The sequence below is a fragment of the Leopardus geoffroyi genome, chromosome B2 (genome assembly GCF_018350155.1).
Source record: "Leopardus geoffroyi isolate Oge1 chromosome B2, O.geoffroyi_Oge1_pat1.0, whole genome shotgun sequence".
NCBI classification, from domain to species: domain Eukaryota; kingdom Metazoa; phylum Chordata; class Mammalia; order Carnivora; family Felidae; genus Leopardus; species Leopardus geoffroyi.
The window spans coordinates 35,162,179-35,183,420 of record NC_059332.1 but is presented as its reverse complement, the minus strand read 5'-3'; the positions used below and the strand labels follow the sequence as shown (position 1 = coordinate 35,183,420).

The 21,242-nt window shown below is 41.5% G+C and overlaps 1 protein-coding gene across 1 annotated transcript in view; it reads left to right on the top strand.

The window, feature by feature from the left end:
* The first annotated feature begins 686 nt into the window (after positions 1–686).
* Positions 687–21,242, top strand: part of PXT1 (peroxisomal testis enriched protein 1) — a 29,408-nt gene continuing 8,852 nt past the window's right edge. The window contains 3 exon segments of the mRNA XM_045500908.1: positions 687–742; positions 2,918–3,000; positions 3,003–3,080. Coding sequence (XP_045356864.1) covers positions 687–742; positions 2,918–3,000; positions 3,003–3,080 — 217 coding nt within the window.

The window sequence follows — 21,242 nt, the reverse complement described above, 5'->3', positions numbered from 1 at the left end:
TCACTCATACCTATTTTTTAGGATTTTATTTATTTTCATTTTTTATTAAAATTTTAAAATGTTTATTTATGTATTTATTTTTAATTTTTTTTAATGTTTACTTATTTTTCAGAGAGAGAGAGAGAGAGAACACAAGCAAGGGAAGGGCAGAGAGAGAGGGAGACACAGAATCAGAAGCAGGCTCCGGGCTCTGAGCTGTCAGCACAGACCCACGAACCGCGAGATTGTGACCTGAGCTGAAGTCAGATAGATGCTCAACCGACTAAGCCACCCAGGCGCCCCCATTTATTTTTAATTTTTTAAAAGTTTATTTATTTTTGAAGGAGAGAGAGAGAGACAGCGTGAGCAGGGGAGAAGCAGAGAGAGAGGGAGACACCGAATCCAAGGCAGGCTCCAGGCTCTGAGCTGTCAGCACAGAGCGCAGGGCTGAAACTCATGAACCATGAGATCATGTTCTGAGCTGAAGTCAGACACTTAACTGACTGAGCCACCCAGGCACCCCATTTTTTAATTTAAATTCTAGTCTCATATGTACTTTAAACTTTAAGTCAGAACAACTTCCAAAGTAGATAAAATAATTTATTGAGTGAAAAATATCATAAATGCATATTGAAATAATAAGACAAGCATAAACCAATGATTATTAAATAGACAACATACATCAGATCAGTAGCTGCTTCGCTTCCATGTGCAAATCCATTATCATGCTTTCAGGAGTCATGGGATTTGCTGGTGTTTTCAGGTAGGCACACTATTTCCTAAAGGCAATTATCTAATTATCTAATTATAAAAGAGCATAGTGCTTTTCTTATATATATTTAAAAGTATATTTTGGATGAAAAATATAATTACTGTGGATTATTTTTCAATAATAATAACCTCTCAACATCCTGCAGAATTGTTTGGGAAAAATGATAATGAAAACCTATTTGGGGAAAATCAATTCCAACATTCTTTTTTTTTTTTAAATGTTTGTTTATTTTTGAGAGAGAGAGAGAGAGAGAGAGAGACAGAGCGCAAGCAGGGGAGAGGCAGAAAGTAGGGGTCACAGAATCTGAAGTAGGCTCCAGGCTCTGAGCTGTCAGCACAGAGCCTGATGCAGGGCTCGAACCCACAGACTGTGGATTGTGAGATCATGACCTGAGCCGAAGTCAGATGCTTAACTGACTGAGCCACCCAGGCACCCCTCAATTCCAACACTCTTGATTGTTTACTTTATTTTATTTTGATTGTTTATTTTAAAAGGTCACGATTACATATTTTATTCTGAGTTTTCTAGCAATGTCATACGAATACATAGTACAAAATGACAATCTCGCAATGGTAAGGCTATCTGGCTCTTTTCAGATAAGAACCTCACTCTGTATCTTGACTGTCAACTTCGACTAATTACTAATTTAATAATTTTATTCAGGGCTGATTTGGCCGTGATGCATTAGCTGGAGAGCATGTCCTTTTTCCAATGTAAAGTTTACTTGAGAAGTCAAATTAGGATCAGAAGTTTGCCTGATGAATATAGTTAAAATGTCAAGCTGTTAAAATAGGTGAAGGGGATGAAGACGTACAAACTTTTAGTTATAAAATAAATAAGTCACAGAGATTTAAAAAATACTGTCCAACTGCCCAAGATACCAAAAATGCCCAGGCACTTACAACCCTTCAACCCATAGCTCCCTCTTCCGTAACCTGGCCCAAATTACAAAAATCAAAATATTCAAGCAGCATTCTGCACTGGAAAATGTAGTACATTTGAAAACTGAGTCAGAATTCTACTTGATGATTCCCACCCGCTCTTGGTTTGCATAGCTCAGAAAGCTGCCTATTGCTTTACTTTCAGTCATTTCTTTTTGGTTCTTGATTTTTTGCCTAAAGCTGCAATGCAGCCACTAGTCACATGTAGCTCCTGAGCACCGGAAATGTGGCTAGTCTGAGTTGAGATGTATTGTAAGTGTCAAATATATACTGGATTTTGAAGACGTACATTAACAAGAATGTAAGATACTTCCTTAATAATTTTGTGTATTGATCACCTGTTGGAATGATAACATTTGGATTTATTGGGGGATATATTTGGTTAAAAAATATATCATTAAAATAAATTTTACATGTTTCTTTTTACTTTAGCGTAGCTGCTAGAAACCTTAAAATTACATATGTGGTTCACATCTTTTACTGGATAGCACTGATCTAAGGCTCTTGAAGGCCTCTCCTGTTACTTTCTTTGGTTGTTCTTTACTGTCTGGCTTCTCTTAACCGTTCCTTCCCTTTCCCGTAACTGCTTAGATTTGGAAGGTAAAGTAAAAAAACTAGAAAGTGAAACTCTGTGGCCAACTTTTAAGTCAAGAGAATTAAGTGTACTGGTAAACAATGAAAATCTCAGTTCAATTCTTCAATATTATGGATTGGTGCTACAATACTGGAAAAAAGGGGGCGGGGTGGGGTGGAGAATAGTCTTCATTAGTGTCTGTAGGGATGGACTACATGTATATGGAGAATTAAAGAGATAATACAAAATCACACACATACAAGATAGTAGGACAAAATGTATTTCATCTCCAATCCTCCCCATCTCTAGGTTTTTAATCTATTTTCTTTTGGCTACACTAATTCGTCTCCCTTTATCTATGCATACTAATTTAGACTGCTCTCTTGGTAGAATGTGGCTGTTGAAAAGATGAAGAAAAAGTGTTTGGAGATGAGAATGTGGGGTGGTGTTAGATCTAAAGACGAACAACATAGAAAGATGTTTATCTAAGTTGAAAAAGACCTTAATTACCCTGTTCCATTTTCCACTCAAAACCATAACCCTTTTATGCATAGAATAAAGGCTGCTTGTAATGTTGGAACATTAATATTCATCAAACATACTGAATATATACGGATGGGGGAAATTCTCTGAAGATATATTTTTCAACAGAGAAAAACATGATGCCATTGTTTGTGAACCTAAAGAACTTCTGAATCCCTCTCCCAAAGTAACAAATTGTTGCAAATCCCTGTGGTGAAATACAGTTTTCAGAAGGAGTACATGACCCGACTTGTTAGCTCCCAGCCAGTTTCAGCCATGTCAAGAAGCCCAGGTAAGATACTACTTGCCTTAAGCTAAGATAAATATTTTTCTTGGTGTTGAGGACATAAAATTGGACATTAAATAGATTACTTAAACATTAATTGTGAGAAGATAGTGGTAAATCTATTCATCAATATTCTTAGGTGGTAAAAATCTAAAACTGACTTTGCTTCATGGTATTAAATCTCTTAGTTTCTATTAGTTCTGAATTGTTGATGTGACAACTCCTGAAGATGATTGCAAATTAACTAAAACAGATCCAATTTGTCTTTTAACGAAAACATGTCTGTAACTTGACCCGGCAATGTTAAGCAGGGAAAATTCAGTTTCGATTCCTCTTTGATTTTGCCGATATAGGAAAGAACATGAAGGAAAGATAAACTTGCATTTTTGTTTTGCAAAAATTTGCATGATTCCTAGATGCCCTTGAATGTTGGAAAATTAAAGTTTTATATTTTGAGGAGCATTAGAGAGTGTTGGGGTTAAGTTTATGGGGTTTTAGACTTTTAGATTAAAAATATGCTAGCCATGGGCCCCTGGGTGGCTCCGTGGGTTAAGCGTGCTACTTCAGCTTAGGTCATGATCTCATTGTTGTGAGTTCCAGCCCCGCGTCCAGCTCTGTGCTGACAGCTCAGAGCCTGGAACCTGCTTCGGATTCTGTGTCTCCCACTCTCTGCCCCTCCCCCGCTTGCACTCTGTCTCTCTCTCTCAAAAATAAATAAACATTAAAAAAAAAAAAAAAAAAAAGAATATGCTAGACACCCGAAAGGAAGAATTAAAGCAAATCTCAAACTATTATCCAGTGTCAAAAGAATTATATGCCACTGAGAAGATGGACATTTCAGGCTGATAGTCTCCAGCCACCATATCAGACATGGTATCTGTTTTCCAGGAAGAACTAAATTGACTAAAATATTGAATTTTGATTTGTGCAGATGTCAACAATAATTTTTCAGAGCCTGAGATTCTGTCACCTAGGAATACCTTCTGGCACGTATCTTTTTTTTTTTTAGATTGAGATGTAATCCATATACCATAAAATTCAACCTTTTAAAGGGCACAATCCAGTGGTTTTTAGCATATTCCTAAAGTTATCACTGTTCTGGAACGTATATTTTACTGTAAACTTTTCTCGGTATGTTCTCACACTTCGCCATGCCACTTGATCCTCGCAGATTTCCTCCTCGAACACCTTCAGAGGTGCCGTGTGGGCGGTTGCCACATTTACCCAAGATATTTTCCTCATTAGTTTCACCTCGAAAGCATAAGGAGGCTGAATTAATAAAGCTACTAAGTTTGATTTCTAGAGTAACAGCCAACAACCTAATCTACGTGTTTGTTTCTGTGCCTAGAACTCTCATTTTATTATGACTGTGAAATCTTATTTGTGACAAGTATTGTAGCCTGGTGGGCCACCGGTGTGTGTCCAAGGACTGCCAAACAATAGGAGACAAGGGGTCGCTCAGTGTGAGGTGGCAGCAGGCCCAAGCCTCCCAGGTCCTTTCCGCTCGTTCCCTGGCCCAGGAGCCAGCAGCGCGTTTCTCCCCCAAACGCTGAAGCGTTTAGAGAAGGGGGGTGTGCAGGCTGAAGGGGGAGGTGTAAGAGGGACACGGAGGTGTCAGTACGGCGTCAAGAACGCCAAGGCGCAGGGTAGTCGGAGGTGCCCGGCAGGGTGTTCCGGGCGCCCAGTCTCTTGGTCACACGCTCTGGTCGGTCGCCGTGAGCGAACAAGGCGCGCCGGTGCCCGCGCGGGAGACCGCTTCTGGCCGCCGCGCGCGCGCGCGCGCGCCATGTGCGTCCCTCACTGGCCACAGCGGGACCACGTGACCCCTGCCGCCAAAACCGCCGGCCGGGCGCGCGCCTTCCCGCCAGAGAAGGGGCGGGTGCAGCGCCGCGGGTGGTCGGTCTCGCCGAGGTGGACGGAAGGTCGCTCGGAGGGTTTGGGGAACTTGTCTTAAAAAAAAAAAAAAAAAAAGAAGGGGTGGGGGGCGCCTGGGTGGCTCAGTCGGTTAAGCGTCCGACTTCAGCTCAGGTAATGATCTCACACTCCGTGAGTTCGAGCCCCGCGTCGGGCTCTGTGCTGACACCTCGGAGCCTGGAGCCTACTTCGGATTCTGTGTCTCCCTCTCTCTCTGCCCCACCCCTGCTCATGCTCTGTCTCTCTCTGTCTCAAAAATAAATAAAAACATTAAAAAATTTTTTTAAAAGTCTTAAGTACTGCCCAGCGTAAAACTCCTTCTGAGGAAGCTGATTATTGAAAAGTCCCGTTATCCCCTCAGTGGCTTTTGTGCCAGGCTGCGACACAGACTGGAAATGGAAATCACCAGTCATTATTCAGTGACTCGTTGAAGCCAAAATTTGTCCCTGTTACTTTAGGGAAATAAACAGGGATGAACGCGTAGCTTTTTGGAGAAAGAAAACATAATTTTCGTATGGGAAACTTAAAGCTGTTTTTTCTTAGAAAAGTTGAGGGGATGGGTAGGCTCTTGGGAATTCCAGAACAACCACCCTGATAGGGTCATTTCAGGGAAATGAGAAACTCTTGGGAGAACAAAAGTTAGTAAAAGCAAAAAGAGGCCTTTCCCACTTCTAAAAATGTGATAATTATTGGTGGGAAAGGGCAGAATTATGTTCACATGTGTGCATGTATGTATGTATGTATGTAAGTAGTATAAATGGGATATACTGATTGTAGAAGTCAGTAGAATCCAGATACTCAGCCTCTTTTTTCCCTTTGAGAGTGCTTGGATGCTCATTTTTGCCCCTCTCTTTTTCTCCCAAGGCTCATCAACTCTCCCCCTCTTCCTCCTGATGGACACATTTTAGTTTTTTATTCATTAAAAAAAAATACTAGGGCCTATTATATTTGACACTGTGCTAGATATTGGGGTGACACTGGTGAACAAAAGCATTAACAGCCCCTTTCTTCCTGGAACATACAGTCTGGTAATGGAGGCAGATAGTAGTCAATTAAACATACTAATGGGGGCGCTTGGGTGGCTCAGTGGGTTGAGCGTCCGATTTCAGCTCAGGTCATGATCTCCCAGTGTGAGTTAGAGCTGCACATCAGGCTCTGTGTTGACAGCCTGGAGCCTGGGGCCTGCTTCAGATTCTGTGTCTCCCTGTCTCTCTCTGCCCCTCCCCTGTTCTCTCCTCTCTCTCAAAAATAAATAAACATTAAAAAAAAAACCCCATACTAATGTTAAATACAATGTGCTAAGGGCTGAGAAGAGGTCCAGGTGCTATAATGGGGCTTCAACCCGGCAGGGAGATTAGAGAAGGCTTCCCTCAAGATGTATGCCTGGACTGAGACCTGAAGGAGTTAAGGGCGGTGGGAGTTGCAGGCAGAGGGAGAAGCTTGGGCAAGGGAGAGCTGATAGCCTCTCCCCTTCCAATGACTGCCCATCTCATTCATTTCCACTACACATAAATTAATCTTGCCTCTTAGTTATCAGAGACACTTCTTTTTTCTTTCAATTGTTAAATTCTTGGGGATTAACTCATAATCTATAATTATTGTTATAGACAATGTGTGTAAAATAGCTAAGTATATTAACATACTCATCTATTAGGCATTATCATCTCTTGTTTCATATAACAATAAAATTAAAAAAACTGTAGGTATGCAAAGTGGTGAGAGATCATATTATTTTGGAAAATTCAAAAAAAGACCTCTTGAGAGAGTAAATTTTGAGATGTGATTCAAAGGTAAGATTTGGTCAAGCAGTGTAAGAAGTCTGGACAGATAAGTTGAGATGTATTCTAAGAGCCTTGAAAACAAGTCCAAAGAGTTTATGGAAACTAAATAGAAATGTTCTATTTAACTTTTAAGGACTTTTCTGAGATGTTTTTTTCCCTTCCAATGTTTACCTTGGAAAATTTCAAATCTACAAAAAAAGTTGCGCAAATAAGCCTATTGTCACTCATATACCCTTTGCATGAATTTATCATTAGAAAAAAAATTTTAATGCTTATTTATTTTTGAGAGAGAGATGGGGGGGGGAGGGACAGAGAGGGAGACACAGAATCTGAGACACAGGCTCCAGGCTCAAAGCTGTCAGCGCAGAGCCCAATGTGGGGCTCAAACCCACAAACAGTGAGATCTTGACCTGAGTCAAAGTTGGACGCTTAACCGACTGAGCCACCCAGGCGCCCCTGGATTTATCATTTTTTGAGGGGACACGTTTGCTTTATCTTTTTATCTCTCTCCATACTCATATACACACATATGGATGCATGTGCACATGTTTTTCTCTGCTACGAAGAAAGTTATGAGATAAAGTTATGAGATACTAGTTTCATCTCTAAATAATTCCATCTCTAAATAATTTGTCTCCTAAGAACAAAGATTATTTTTTGCATAACCACAATACAGTTATGGCACTTCTAAGATGCGTTTTAAATTAACTTTTGAGTATTTGTGTTAATACATTAAAAATAAATGAGTTACTAATTTTAAATGGCTTGCAACAGTGGCTGACACGCCAAGTGCTATATAAGTGCTTAAAAAATATTTTAATGGTTGGAAAACTAAAGAATATGAAAAGGCATATGGTAAAAAGTCTTTTTTGTATTCTTGTTCCCCGTCTGTTCAAAATCCCACTCTTAACACTCCTTATTCTAGTCAACCATTGTTCTTGTTTCTTGGGCATTCTTCTAGAGGTTCTTTATGCAAATATGAACAATTGCGAATATAGGTTTTTATACCCTCTCTCTTTTTAGAGGCAAGGTAGCATGCAAAGCACACTATATTTACTTGCTTTCTCACTTAACAATATGATTTGGAGATCTTTGTGCATTAATACTTGCAGAATGTCATTCTTATTTACAATGGCATAATATTCCATTGTGTGAATATAACATATAGTTTATTTAAATATTTTATTCTTCATATACATATGGGTTGTTTCCAATCATATATATATATATGTATATATATATATAAACATTTATTCATTTTTGAGGGAGAGAGAGAGAGAGACAGAACATGATTAGGGGAGGGGCAGAGAGAGAGGGAGACAGAGAATCCGAAACAGGCTCCAGGTTCTGGACTGTCAGCTTATTTTCGGTCCCAATCTCTCCACCCCCTATGTAACTGCATCTTTATAATCATAATCAATAATATCTGTCGAGTACCTTCTATGTATAGGGCACTGAGCTAGGTCCCAGAGTTATGAAATAGACACAGTCCTCAGACATGCACAAAGTGTAAATAGTTATTATGTTGAGTTCCAAAATGCAAAATGCATCTCTTGCTTTGGCACACTCAATCCTTTGTGGCGTCTTATCTCCATGTTCTTCCTTTTCTGCACCTTTGCCTACCCAACGGAGCTACCCAAGTCTTGTTGGCTTCCATATAGCTCCTCATTTCTCCCAATGTCCATTACTGACATGGATCCAACTTGTATTCCGTCTTCCTAACGCAAATACTAGATTTCGTGTTTCCCGGGTGACAGTTGATCAGTTAAACTAACAGATGCAAATCATTATGCTTTTGATTGGCACAGGCAGGGCTGGCCCTAAACCCATTTCGAAGTAGGTGTGCTCCCTTTGGAGGGTCTCCCTACTCAGTTGCCTTTTCTTCTCTCCGGGCACCTTCTCTCTTGGATGAGCTCTCAGCCCTCACTGGTACGCTCAAATAATCCTTGGTGGGGTGTCTACTAATCATTAGGGTGTTATTGCAAAATGGCCTAAGAATCTCATTAACGTGTATATGTTTCATGCTGCTGCTGAAAACAACAGAAACTGAAATGACAGGCATTATGGTCGCAATTTTTATCAAAGGGCCGTATATTTCACCTACTATGTAAGCCACCTACTTGGGGCTTACTCTTGGTTGAGGTGAGTTAATGCACTGAGACCCTGGCCCTCCCTGCCGCCTATCTTCTCCCTCCCACTTTACTCTGTTGTAGGGTTCAGGGACTCTGGGGACCATTGCCCGTACAGCTCTTTACTTTTGAACCCAGCCAGGCAGCCCTGTGTCAGTGGCATCTGGCAACAGGAAAAGGGGCCTGTGCAGTGGGGTGGCTACTCTATTCCCTTTGTCTTTTCTCGGTCGGGTCACAGCCTGGCTGTCCCCTTGTGAAAGATTGTTTTCTTCCACCTGTACCACCCTTCATTAGTGATACGCTTTCTATGCAGGCAGAAGTGGTTCTTGCTAGCTGCCCAGTGTATTTAAACATGAGGATTCAGGTAAAAATGCTGTGTTTTTGTTGCATTAGAAACATTTTTTCCAAGCACTCATGTCCATGAAAACAGATCAAACGGTACTAGAGAGTTTATGGTGAAAAAGGGCCCGAAGCCGTGCCTGCCACCTAGAAGACCTTCTATAATATTTGTTGAATGAATGAATGAATGAATGAAGGCTAAATTAATATCGGTCATCTCCTTTCACCTCCACACCTATCCCACTGTCCTGTTTCCAGAAGGGAAACTCTTTATTTTTTTTATTTTTATTTTTTTTTAATTTTTTTTTCAACTTTTTATTTATTTTTTTGGGACAGAGAGAGACAGAGCATGAACGGGGGGAGGGGCAGAGTGAGAGGGAGACACAGAATCGGAAACAGGCTCCAGGCTCTGAGCCATCAGCCCAGAGCCCGACGCGGGGCTCGAACTCACGGACCGCGAGATCGTGACCTGGCTGAAGTCGGACGCTTAACCGACTGCGCCACCCAGGCACCCCCAGAAGGGAAGCTCTTTAACTGGCTATGTTTTCCGGTTGGGTAGATTAGTGATTGTCAACCCCCGCCGCATGTTAGAATCACCTGCGGAACTTAAAAAAAATATCTATATGTAGTTTTAGTCCCCAAAACAAAAAAAAATTTTTAAGTCTCCAAGTGGGTAGTCATGTGCAACCAGAGTTGAGAATTACAGTTTCAAATAATGTGTTTATTCCTTTGTCTCTTGGTTTATCAAATTGGTGCCATTCATTGGTTCTTTTGTTTCTCATTGATTCTTTAACATGACAGATGAGGTTTAGTTCATACTCTATATACCCTCTCTTCTCATGTTTGATAGTTAAATTATTATTACAATACTTCTGTGTTATCTTTGTAAACTTAAGTAACTTAAACTCCTCTTTTATTTCATGTGTTTTCAGCACTATTAGTCACTCTTCACTATTATTTCACATGACTCCCCATTTTATAAGATGCAGATACTAAGTTTCCTGTCCTTTTCTCTCTCAGCTTTCTACATCCTGCTATTTGTCCCTTATTCTGTTTTATTTTTATATGGCCAGAGTTGTTAGTATTTACATTCTGACCTTCAGCCACAAGCAACTCTTCCATGCTTTGTCTGTCAGCTGATTCTAAAAGTTAGAAACTGATAGCCTCAGTTTACATTTTTGTACCTATGGAAATATCGCCTAATACCAAGTACAGTGGTAGAAGCGAAGACATAGAATATAGGGCTTATTGTATACCAGGCACTTTGTGAACATAATTTTTTAATATTCATAATAATCTTAAAGTCCTTTTTATTTATTTATTTATTTATTTATTTATTATTATTATTTTAATTTTATTATTTATTTTTTAAAATTTACATCCGAATTAGTTAGCATCTAGTGAAACAATGATTTCAGGAGTAGATTCCTTAGTGCCCCTGACCCATTTAGCCCATCCCCCCTCCCACAACCCCTCCTGTAACCCTCAGTTTGTTCTCCATATGTATTAGTCTCTTCTGTTTTGTACCCCTCCCTGTTTTTATGTTATTTTTGTTTCCCTTCCCTTATGTTCATCTGTTGTGTCTCTTAAAGTCCTCATATGAGTGAGGTCATAGGATTTTTGTCTTTCTCTGACCGACTAATTTCACTTAGCACAATACCCTCCAGTTCCATCCACATAGATGCAAATGGCAAGATTTCATTCTTTTTGATTGCTGACTAATACTCCATTGTGTGTGTGTGTGTGTGTATACATATATACATATATATATATATATATATATATATATATATATATATATATATACCACATCTTCTTTATCCATTCATCCATCGATGGACATTTGGGCTCTCTCCATACTTTGGCTACTGTTGATAGTGCTGCTATAAACACGGGGGTGCATGTGTCCCTTCGAAGCAGCACACCTGTATCCCATGGATAAATGCCTAGTAGTGCAATTGCTGGGTCGTAGAGTAGTTCTATTTTTAGTTTTTCGAGGAACCTCCATACCGTTTTCCAGAGTGGCTGCACCAGCTTGCATTCCCATCTTAAAGTCCTTTTTAACAAATGAGGAAACTGAGGCACAGAGAAGCTAAGTATCTTGCCTAAGAACAGGAAATTAGAAAGTAACTGGGCCAAGCCTTGAAGCCTCCTCTATGTGAGGATAGGATAGAAATTTCTTTTCTTTCTTTCTTTCTTTCTTTTTTTTAAATTTTTTGATGTTTATTTTATTATTGAGAGAGAGAGAGAGATTGAGAGCAGGGGAGGGGCAAAGAGAGAGGGAGAGAGACACAGAATCTGAAGCAGGATCCAGGCTCCGAGCTGTCAGCACAGAGCTGGACACAGGGCTCCAACCCATGAACCGAGAGATCATGACCTGAGCCAAAGTCGGCGCTTAACCGACCTTGTCACTCAGGCAGCCCCAAAATTTCTTCTCTTTAGATTTAAGTTTAGGACACCATTAGCTGGAAAGAGAATGCACATCAAGGTTATATACATATTTTCTCTTTCTCTTTTTTTAAATTTTTTGTGGGGTGGGGCAGGGTTATGGTTGTTTTAGCTCCTGTTATACAACTCTGGCCAGTTCTGTTTTTCCATTTCTGTTAATGACTAATTTCAGCCACTTCAGGATCCCCCTCTTTCTCAGCAGATGGCCTAGTTTCCTGCTGCATGTACAAAATTGATGTCGTTGGGGTGAACAACTGAACCTCCTTTTCCCGTAATCCAGACTTCTTTATGGGAACGTCACATCGTACCTCCTTCGATTCTGTCTCAAAGGAAGGGTGAACTACTGGCTCTCACCTTTGATTCAAAGTTAATCTTTCCAGGGCCGCCTGGGTGGCTCAGGAGGTTAAGTGGCTGATTTTGGCTCAGGTCATGATCTCACGGTTTGTGAGTTCGAGCCCCACATCAGGCTCTGTGCTGACAGCTCAGAGCCTGGAGCCTGCTTCCGATTCTGTGTCTGCCTCTCTCTCTGCCTCTCTCCCACTCCTTCTCTCTCTCTCTCTCTCTCTCTCTCTCAAAAATAAATAAAACATTAAAAGTTAAAGAAAATGTTTAAAGAAAAAATAAATGTTTTATTTATTTTTGAGGGAGAGAGAGAGAGAGAGAGAGTGTGTGTGTGTGTGTGTGTGTGACCAGGGGAGGGACAGGAGAGGGAGAATCTGAAGCTGTCTCCAGGCTCTGAGCTGTCAGCACAGAGCCCGACATGGGGCTTGAACTCTGGAACCGTGAGATCGTGATCTGAGCTGGAGTTGGACGTTTAACCAACTGAGCCACCCAGGCGCCCAGAGCATCTAACTCTTGATTTCGGCTTGGGTCATGATCCCAGGGTTGGGGGATGAGCCCCATGTAGGACTCCAGGCTAGCATGGAGCCTGCTTAAAATTCTCTACCACCCCCCCCCCCTTCTGCTCCTCTCCCCTGCTTATGCTCTCTCTCTCTCTCAAAACAAAACAAAACAAAACAAACAACAACGATAACAACAGCAAACATACAGTTAATCTTTCTGTGTGCTTTCATTCTCATTGCTCCCAAACCTCTGGGACTTTGCCTCAACAATTTGCCCTGCTCTGTCTCCCACTTCCATTATTCCTGCTCTCATTCCTCTCCTCAACCTACAAACTCGCTCAAGACTCTCTCACCTTAGCAAATCCCTTCAACAGACCTCTTCCTCTTGCTCCTGGTCCTTCTCTCTCCTTCCTTCGTCAGGGCACCCCTTGGAAGAATAACCTCCACTTCTTGATGCTAAATCTAGTCTGGTGGCTCAAACTCACACTTCGCTGTCGCACAAACTCCCTTTCATCCCTCCCGAATGGCCCATTCTCTTTCGCTATACTTCAATCCTGGCTGACACCAGCAGGTCCTTTTTCATTAATTACAAATTTTAAAAAGTTTATTTATTTATTTTTTTGGTGGGGGTAGGGTTAGAGAGAATTCCAAGCAGGGTCCTCGCTGCCGTTGCAGAGCCGGACGTGGAGTTTGACCTCCATGCGGGGCTCTATCCCACAACCCTGGGATCATGACCTGAGCTGAAGTCAAGAGTTGGACGCTTGACCCACGGAGCCACCCAGGCGCCCCCAGCAGGTCCTTTTTTAAAAGAGCAGTTTGACCTTGGTAAGATACTCTGAGCCTTCTTGAAGCTGATTAGTATTCTCGCTAAATTGAAGCAAACTTCAATTGCAAACTTTGAAATTATTAGGTATTGCTAGCGATAGAACATTCAATTACAATGTGTTTAATTGGTTATGAAAGGGTTGTCCTTTGAGAGGAGGCAGTTGTTGTTGATTTTGCACTTGACAGATTTAGATGTTGAAAGTGGCTGAACCTAAAGCACTAGCTAATGGCTTCAAGCTCTCCTGAAAGAAGCCGCTTTCCTCAATTAAGAGAAAAGGTCACACCGAGTTTGAGGTGAGGCCTTGTGTTCTGGCAAACTGGTCTGTCTCTGCAAAGGGGAGGTGTTTTCCAATCTGGAAGCAGAGAGGCCAAGACTTCAAAACCTTCATACTCGTTTTTGTCCACCTGTTGTGTCAGCATCCAAACGTAAAAGGTTGTGCAAGACTCTGGGAGTTAGGGATGGTGGCTACCAGGAATAAAATCTATAAGTACTGGAATGATTTTTTCCTGAGAATAATCACTTCCCAGTAATGAAACAAGGAACTGAAACGGCGATTGCTTAAAATTTGGCCCAGTCGTACAGGTAGAGTACCGTGAAGTTTAACACACAGGACCATCCTGCTGGAAGGAACTACAAAGCAGTTCCTTCATTTTCAACTTAGGCCACAGTTTAATTTGCTTCACATTCAGACCATAAACTTCCTGCATGACCTTTTATTGTTTTCTGGACTTGCTCATTGCCTTTCCTTCTCTTCTGCCACATGATTTGTAGTGACGATTGCTTTGAGTTTCCCCCAGTTTTTAGCAAGTCTCTCTTGCCCCCGGAACTTCCCTCCTGGGGCTGTTCTCTTGCTCCAATCTCGGTGCTCTGTAGGCCTATTGTACCTCTGTCATCCTGGGACTTCCCTTCACACGGGTTGAATTCACCTTCTGCTAAATCTCCTTTCTCTTTCTTGGTTTCGTCATACTCTGGGTTTTTGGAATACTCCCTCGGGAGACTCCCTAAGAAATTCTGTATGGGACGAAAATCTTCCCGAGCCCTTGCGTATCTGCAAATGTCTTTATTCCCCTCTCACATATAAGTGAGAGTTCAGCTAGACATAGAATTCTAGGTTGAGAATAATTTTTTAAGGGTACTGGGTGGCTCATTCAGTTAAGCGTCTGACTCTTGATCTCAGCTCAGGTCTTGATCTCAGGGTTGTGAGCTCAAGCCCCATGTTGGTCTCCATGTCGGGCATGAAGTCTATTTAAGGAAAGAAAATACTTATTTTATTTTATTTTTAAAAATTTTTAATGTTTATTTACTTTTGAGAGAGAGAGAGAGACAGATTATGAGTGGGGGAAGGGCAGAGATAGAGGGAGACACAGAATCTGAAGCAGAATCTGAGCTGTCAGCACAGAGCCCGACACGGGGCTCGAACTCACGAACCATGAGATCATGACCTGAGCCGAAGTTGAATGCTTAACCAACTGAGCCACCCAGGTGCCCCAAAAGAAAATAATTTTTTATAAAATTCGGGGGCAAAAATTGTGCCTTTATATTCTAGTATTTGTTGTTGTTGGGAAGTCAGTTGCCAAATTAATCCATGTTTCTCTTTGGAGATTTTTAGCATCTCCTATGCTTGGTGTTTTGAAATTTCAATATGTTCTAGAAGTGAGGTTTTTACTTCCCCATTTGTGGTGCTGAGAACTTGGTGGGGCTTGTGTGTGTGTGTGTGTGTGTGTGTGCTTGCGTCCACGCACATGGGACTTTCTAGTCTGAAGTTTGGTGACCTTCAGCTTTGGGAAGCTGTCTTACACTGTTTGGTTTGAAATTTACCCCCTCTATTGATCTCTTTCTGGTACTCCCATAAATCAAATGCTTGTCTTTCCATATCGGCCCTCTATATCACCTATCTTTTCTCTCATATTTTTTTAATGTTTATTTATTTTTGAGACAGAGAGAGACAGAGCATGAATGAGGGAGGGGCAGAGAGAGAGGGAGACACAGAATGGGAAGCAGGCTCCAGGCTCTGAGCCATCAGCCCAGAGCCTGACGCGGGGCTCGAACTCACGAACCGTGAGATCGTGACCTGAGCTGAAGTCGGACGCTCAACTGACTGAGCCACCCAAGCGCCCCTTCTCTCATATTTTTTAATCTTCTTTTTTTTTTTTTTTCCTGAGTGATTTCCTTGACTTTATTTTTTTGGACCATCCATTTTATTTTTGATTTTGAAAATCATATTTTTAAAATTGGTAAGATCTTGTTTTGGGATTATTCTTTTTTCCATAGCATTCTCTTTTGTTTCTCGAATGTAATACTTCCTTAAATCTCTCAAAATATATACTCTAGAATTTGCAAACTTACTTTTCTATTCCCTGAGTTCTATGTTTCTCTTGGGGTTAATTTTATTTGTTTTCTGGTATTTCTCTTGCATCCTGTGGTCCTTATCAATTGCTGGTGATCCTTTGTTATTTTAAAGAAATATGGACTGTGTAGCTGGTGTGGGTTTTTTCTGCTGTTGTGTGAGTAGGACTGTTTTCTTAGCAGCAGTAGCTAACAATTATGTAGTGTTTATCCAAGTTCTAGGTACTGCCCTGTGGGGGATAAATGTATTAACTCATTTTATCATTTCGACAACCTCTCTATGAGGTAGTTACTACGATACTTCATTAAGTTTGATATTCCATCAACTGTAAAATATACCATCATTTTGTTTACTACTAAGAAGATAAATGTTGTTGAAATATGACATGCCTGGGATGTAAAACGCATTCTGATTCTGGAGGCAGTAAAAAGCTTAGGGTTGATGAAATAATACATTACTATTCCTATCTTACAGTTGGAGAAACTGAGGCATAGAGAGATTAAATAACTTGTCCCAGGTTACATAGTGTTATCTGTAGTGGATTTAACAATCAAACCCAAGCGATCTGGCTTCAGGATTTTACCACTATGCTTAACTGGCTCCCCAATGAGTAGGGACTCATATGGGGGCATAGGAGGGCTCTGACTTGGCAGTGGGCATTAGGGACATGAATTAGGGAGCTCATTTTCTTGCCCCAGGTCCCCTAAATGCTAGAACAAGGAGACCTTTTTTTTCCCTTCCGCCAAGGAGACCTTTAATTTGAGGCACCAACATTCATAAAAAGGCTTTAGCTTCCTTCACAAGATTCGTTCTCTTCTGTTAGAGAAGAGTGTCTGGGGTTCTTTTTTGCTTGAAGTTTGTGGTGGGTATAGCGGCCTGGGGGTGTTGAGGGACCAATTGGTACAGCTGATCCTCATCAGAGTTCCAATCTCTCATCTCCCTCTCCCAGCTTTGGGGTTTTAGTGAGTAAATGGGCTTCCAAGCCTCAGGAGCTCGTGTGGTGGGGTCTTGGCGCTTTCTCTGTCTGGCTCATTTGTCCTCTTGTCTCATTTGCTTTCTGCCTTCCAGAAACACGTACACATCTCTCATCTGCTGTTGACCCAGTCTCCCGTTCTTTTCACTGTTGTGGTTTTATTCTTTTTTTATACATTCATTTTGGTTGTGCCTTGGGAGGGATTAGGGGAAATGGAAGACCAATGCTTGTGCTCACTCTTGAGCCAGAAGTCCCTATGCCTCTATTTTTAGTGAACAAAATCAAGATTCTGAAAGTGATCACCATATGAGAAAATAAAGTATTCACATTATAGTTAGCAGCAGAGAAACACTTATAAAATCTTAGAAGCATGTTTGCTTAAAAGTTTTCCAAAATGCAACTGAAGGGACAGTTGGTCAAAGTTGCTTATGTAGGACTCACAACACATAGCAATGTTTTTTAAAATTCCACTATATTGAGGCTTATTATTTGCTTTATGAAGGAATTATTCTTGCAAAAGGATTAACCACATGATCGTCCCAAATCTCCCAGTAGGCCATTTAGACAATGATTTTATTTTCAGAATTCTGTGTGGGGATATATATCTCCCTCTGTATTAAAAATTCAATACTTGGGGGGTGCCTGGGGGGCTCAGTTGGTTAAGTGTCTGACTTTGGCTCAGGTCATGATCTGATGGTTCATGAGTTTGAGCCCTACATCGGGCTCTCTGCTGTCAGCACAGAGCCCGCTTTGGATCCTCTGTCCCCCTCTCTCTGCCCCTCCCCTGCTCATGCACACTCACTGTCTCTCTTAAAAATAAATAAACATTTTTTTAAAAAAAGGAAAAAAGTAAAAATTCAATACTTGGAAAATAATAAAGGTTTACTTTTTTGTTTAATTCATTTTGACTATCTTGTCACAAGACTTCTCACTTCTCCAACATATGCCTATTTTATTTTTATTTATTTTTCAAATTAACTATTTATTAATTAATTTATTATTTATTTAAAAAAATTTTTTAATGTTTATTATTTATATTTGAGAGAGAGAGCATGAGCAGGGGAGGGGCAGAGAGAGAGGCACAGAATCAGAAGCGGGCTCCAGGCTCTGAGCTGTCAGCACAGAGGCGTATGTGGGGCTCAAACCCATGAACTGTGAGATCATGACCTGAACCGAAGTCGGACGATTAACTGACTGAGCCACCCAGGCGCCCCAATTTATTTTTTGATTTACATCCAAGTTAGTTAGCATATAGTGCAATAATGATTTCAGGAGTAGATTCCAGTGATTCATCCCCTACGTGTAACACCCAGTGCTCATCCCAAGTGTCTTCCTTAATGCCCTTTACCCATTTAGCCCATCCCCCCACCCCCACCCCCTCCAGCAACCCTCAGTTTGCTCTCTGTATTTAAGAGAACATATGACTATTGTAGAGCTTTGATTTAGTAATTTCTTTCCTGTAATCTTATAATATTTCTTATCCTGTGGTGGCATAACTGTTTTGCTGTGTAAATGTCTGTAGGAGAGGTATACTGACTCTCTTTAGTCAACAAATAATTCTGACTAAATAGGTTGAGTACAAGAGAGCCCTGAATCCATTTTGCATTCGACTTTTGTGAGGAGTGGGTAAATGACCAGAAGCAAAAACAAAAGCCTCTAGCGTCAGGAACCTAGTTTTAAAAAAAATTTTTTTTTTTCAACGTTTATTTATTTTTGGGACAGAGAGAGACAGAGCATGAACGGGGGAGGGGCAGAGAGAGAGGGAGACACAGAATTGGAAACAGGCTCCAGGCTCTGAGCCATCAGCCCAGAGCCCGACGCGGGGCTCGAACTCAAGGACCGCGAGATCGTGACCTGGCTGAAGTCGGACGCTTAACCGACTGCGCCACCCAGGCGCCCCAGGAACCTAGTTTTTAAATTTTACTTTCAGAGTCTATCCTGAAGCCAATGTATAGCCAACGCTATTTCTTACATAGTTTTATCTATATTCAACAGCTCTGGACAATGATAATTGACATAGATATTTATGATTATTTGTTTGGTTACAGGGAAGAGAAACCTACTCCGGTCACCTCCAGAAAGCTGTGGTTGCTGGTGAGGATGCTTGTGAAAGAGAACTGAACTTGGAGGGTTCAAGTTCTAAGGCAGTTCTGGGGCCAGTCTTTTCTTTTTCTTGCTTTCTTTATAAGTGTTTGCTCTGCTTAGGTCTTCTCTATCAGCCAGCTTCTTCCATCTCTCCTTCAAATGTTTCCTTCCCCTTCATAATTTTCACTTGCAAAGGCTTTGACTTATCCTGGGCCCAACATAATCCCGTGGCATTCCTGGTCCCCCTGCCAACTTTTCCTTTAGTCTCCTGAACTTAGTCTCCTAAACATTGAACAGAGAGGAAGGGACCCTGCTCTCTTTTGGCCAGCCAGTGGATGATATGTTCTTGGCTCAAGTTTTTCATCTCTGATCTAAACAGCTGTGGTCTGGGGTTGGGGTGGGGACATGGGAGAAGGAGCTAGACTGCTTAGGCAATATGGCAGATTCTTTTGGAAGGGGGTGTGGGCAAGTCAGACAATGATTGGCATCTTTAATGAAAGGACTTTAAGGTGTGTTTCAGGATTCTAAATCACCTGAATCATTCTGAATCATCACCATTAACAACAACAACAACAACAACACACACACACACTGACACATACACAGTCATATTCTGTATACCATACTTAACCAAGTAACAATGCCCATTAGTACAGTTTAGAAGGAAATTTTCAACAAGCGTTGAAAGATGGTTAGAAAATACTGTTATAGTGTTTCTCCTGATTCCCCATGTACCTCTCTGACTATTCCTTCTCAGTCATTTTTGTGGGCTTTTGTTCCTTTGCCTATCTTGTTAGCCATCAGTCTTATCCATCAGCTACATAAACTCTGAAAGATCTTATCCACACCTGCATTTTTATTGAATAAATAAATGATAACTCTTAAATCTTTGAGTTCTGACATCCCTTGAGCTTCAGGTATATTCCTTTTATTATTATTATTATTATTATTATTATTATTATTATTATTATAATTATTTGCTTCAGATATATTCCAGATGTCTGCTAAGATGTCCTACAGGTACCTTAAATTTATAAATGAACTCGAATTTTCTTCTTCCTCTTTCTGCCTGCCTCCTCTGCCTTCTATACCTGTCCTCCCTCGACCCTCATTCTCTGTACAGGCTGATAGTGCCATCACCTTTCCAGTCTCCTGAGCTGGCAAAGTAAGAATTTCCCTTTCCCTCACCTTTCTCAGCAAATCTTTTGCCAAATTCCAGCCTATTCTTCTTCCTAAACATTTATAGAATCTGTTCTCCCCACTCCACGTCTGTTAGTACTGTTTCAGGTTAGTACTAGTTCAGGCTCTGTATGCTGAGGTTTAAGAGCATGGGCTCTGGAGCCAGGCAGACCTGGGTTTAAATCCTGGCTCTCATGCTTTCAGCCACTGGCAAGTTACTCATTCCCTCTAACCCCACCCCTCTGCCCCCCCCCCCCCCCCCCCCCCCCATCCCCAAGCCTGGTTGCACATGGGAACCACTTGAGGAGCTTTAAACAAAATACCAATTCTTGGCTCAACTGATTTCGCTGGATTAGAGTGAGGCCCGAACAGTGGGAGTTTTAAAAGCCTCCCCAAGGGATTCCAAGGTGGAACAAAGTCTGAAAAGCACTGCTCTAAACCACAACTCTCTCATCTGTAGCATGGGGTAATGACCTCATGGGGGTCATTGTGAGGGAGTAGTCAGTAAGATAATGCTATATGGTCTGGCATGTGGTAAGTATGCTAGTTATTTTTAGGCAACTCCTTACCATCTCTCTGCAGCACTTTGCCGTAGCCTTAAAAAAAATTTCTTTTTAATGTTTATTTTTTAGAGAGGCGGGGGAGGGATGGGGGGGAGAGGGGGAGACACAGAATCTGAAGGAGGCTCCAGGCTCCAAGCTGTCAGCCCAGAGCCCAATGCGGGGCTTGAACCCACGAACCGTGAGATTATGACCTGAGCCGAAGTCGGATACTTAACCTACTGAGCCAGCCAGGTGCCCCTGCAGTAGCCTTTTAATGCATTCCCTGCCTTAAGTCTTGCCCATCTTCACTCTGATCCCAGAGGGTAAGAGCTAGGAGCGAATCTGATCAAGTCATTTCCTGCTTGAAACCTTTCAGTGGGTCCTCTGCCCTACTGGATGAAGTCCCAGCCTTTCACTGTGCCTTCATGATTTTGCTCTTGCCTACTCTGTTACCTACCTTTTTCTCCCATCATTCGCTGCCTTTTAACAGTAGCACTACTTAGAGGTTACGTACAAAGCCTCACTGTCTGTTACCCCCATGCCTTTGCTCATGTGACACTTGCTGCTGTTGGCAAGGTCTCGTTCCACTCCTTCCCAGCTGGCCCCGCCCCCATCTCCCCATCTCTCTCTTCTTCTCCTGGCTAATTCTTATTCATCCTTCCTTCTTCAATGCTGAACTCAGTTATCATTTTCTTTGGGACATCTGCCCTGGCTCCTCTGTGCAGACCTTACTTTTACTTACTATAACATGTTGAATTGTGGT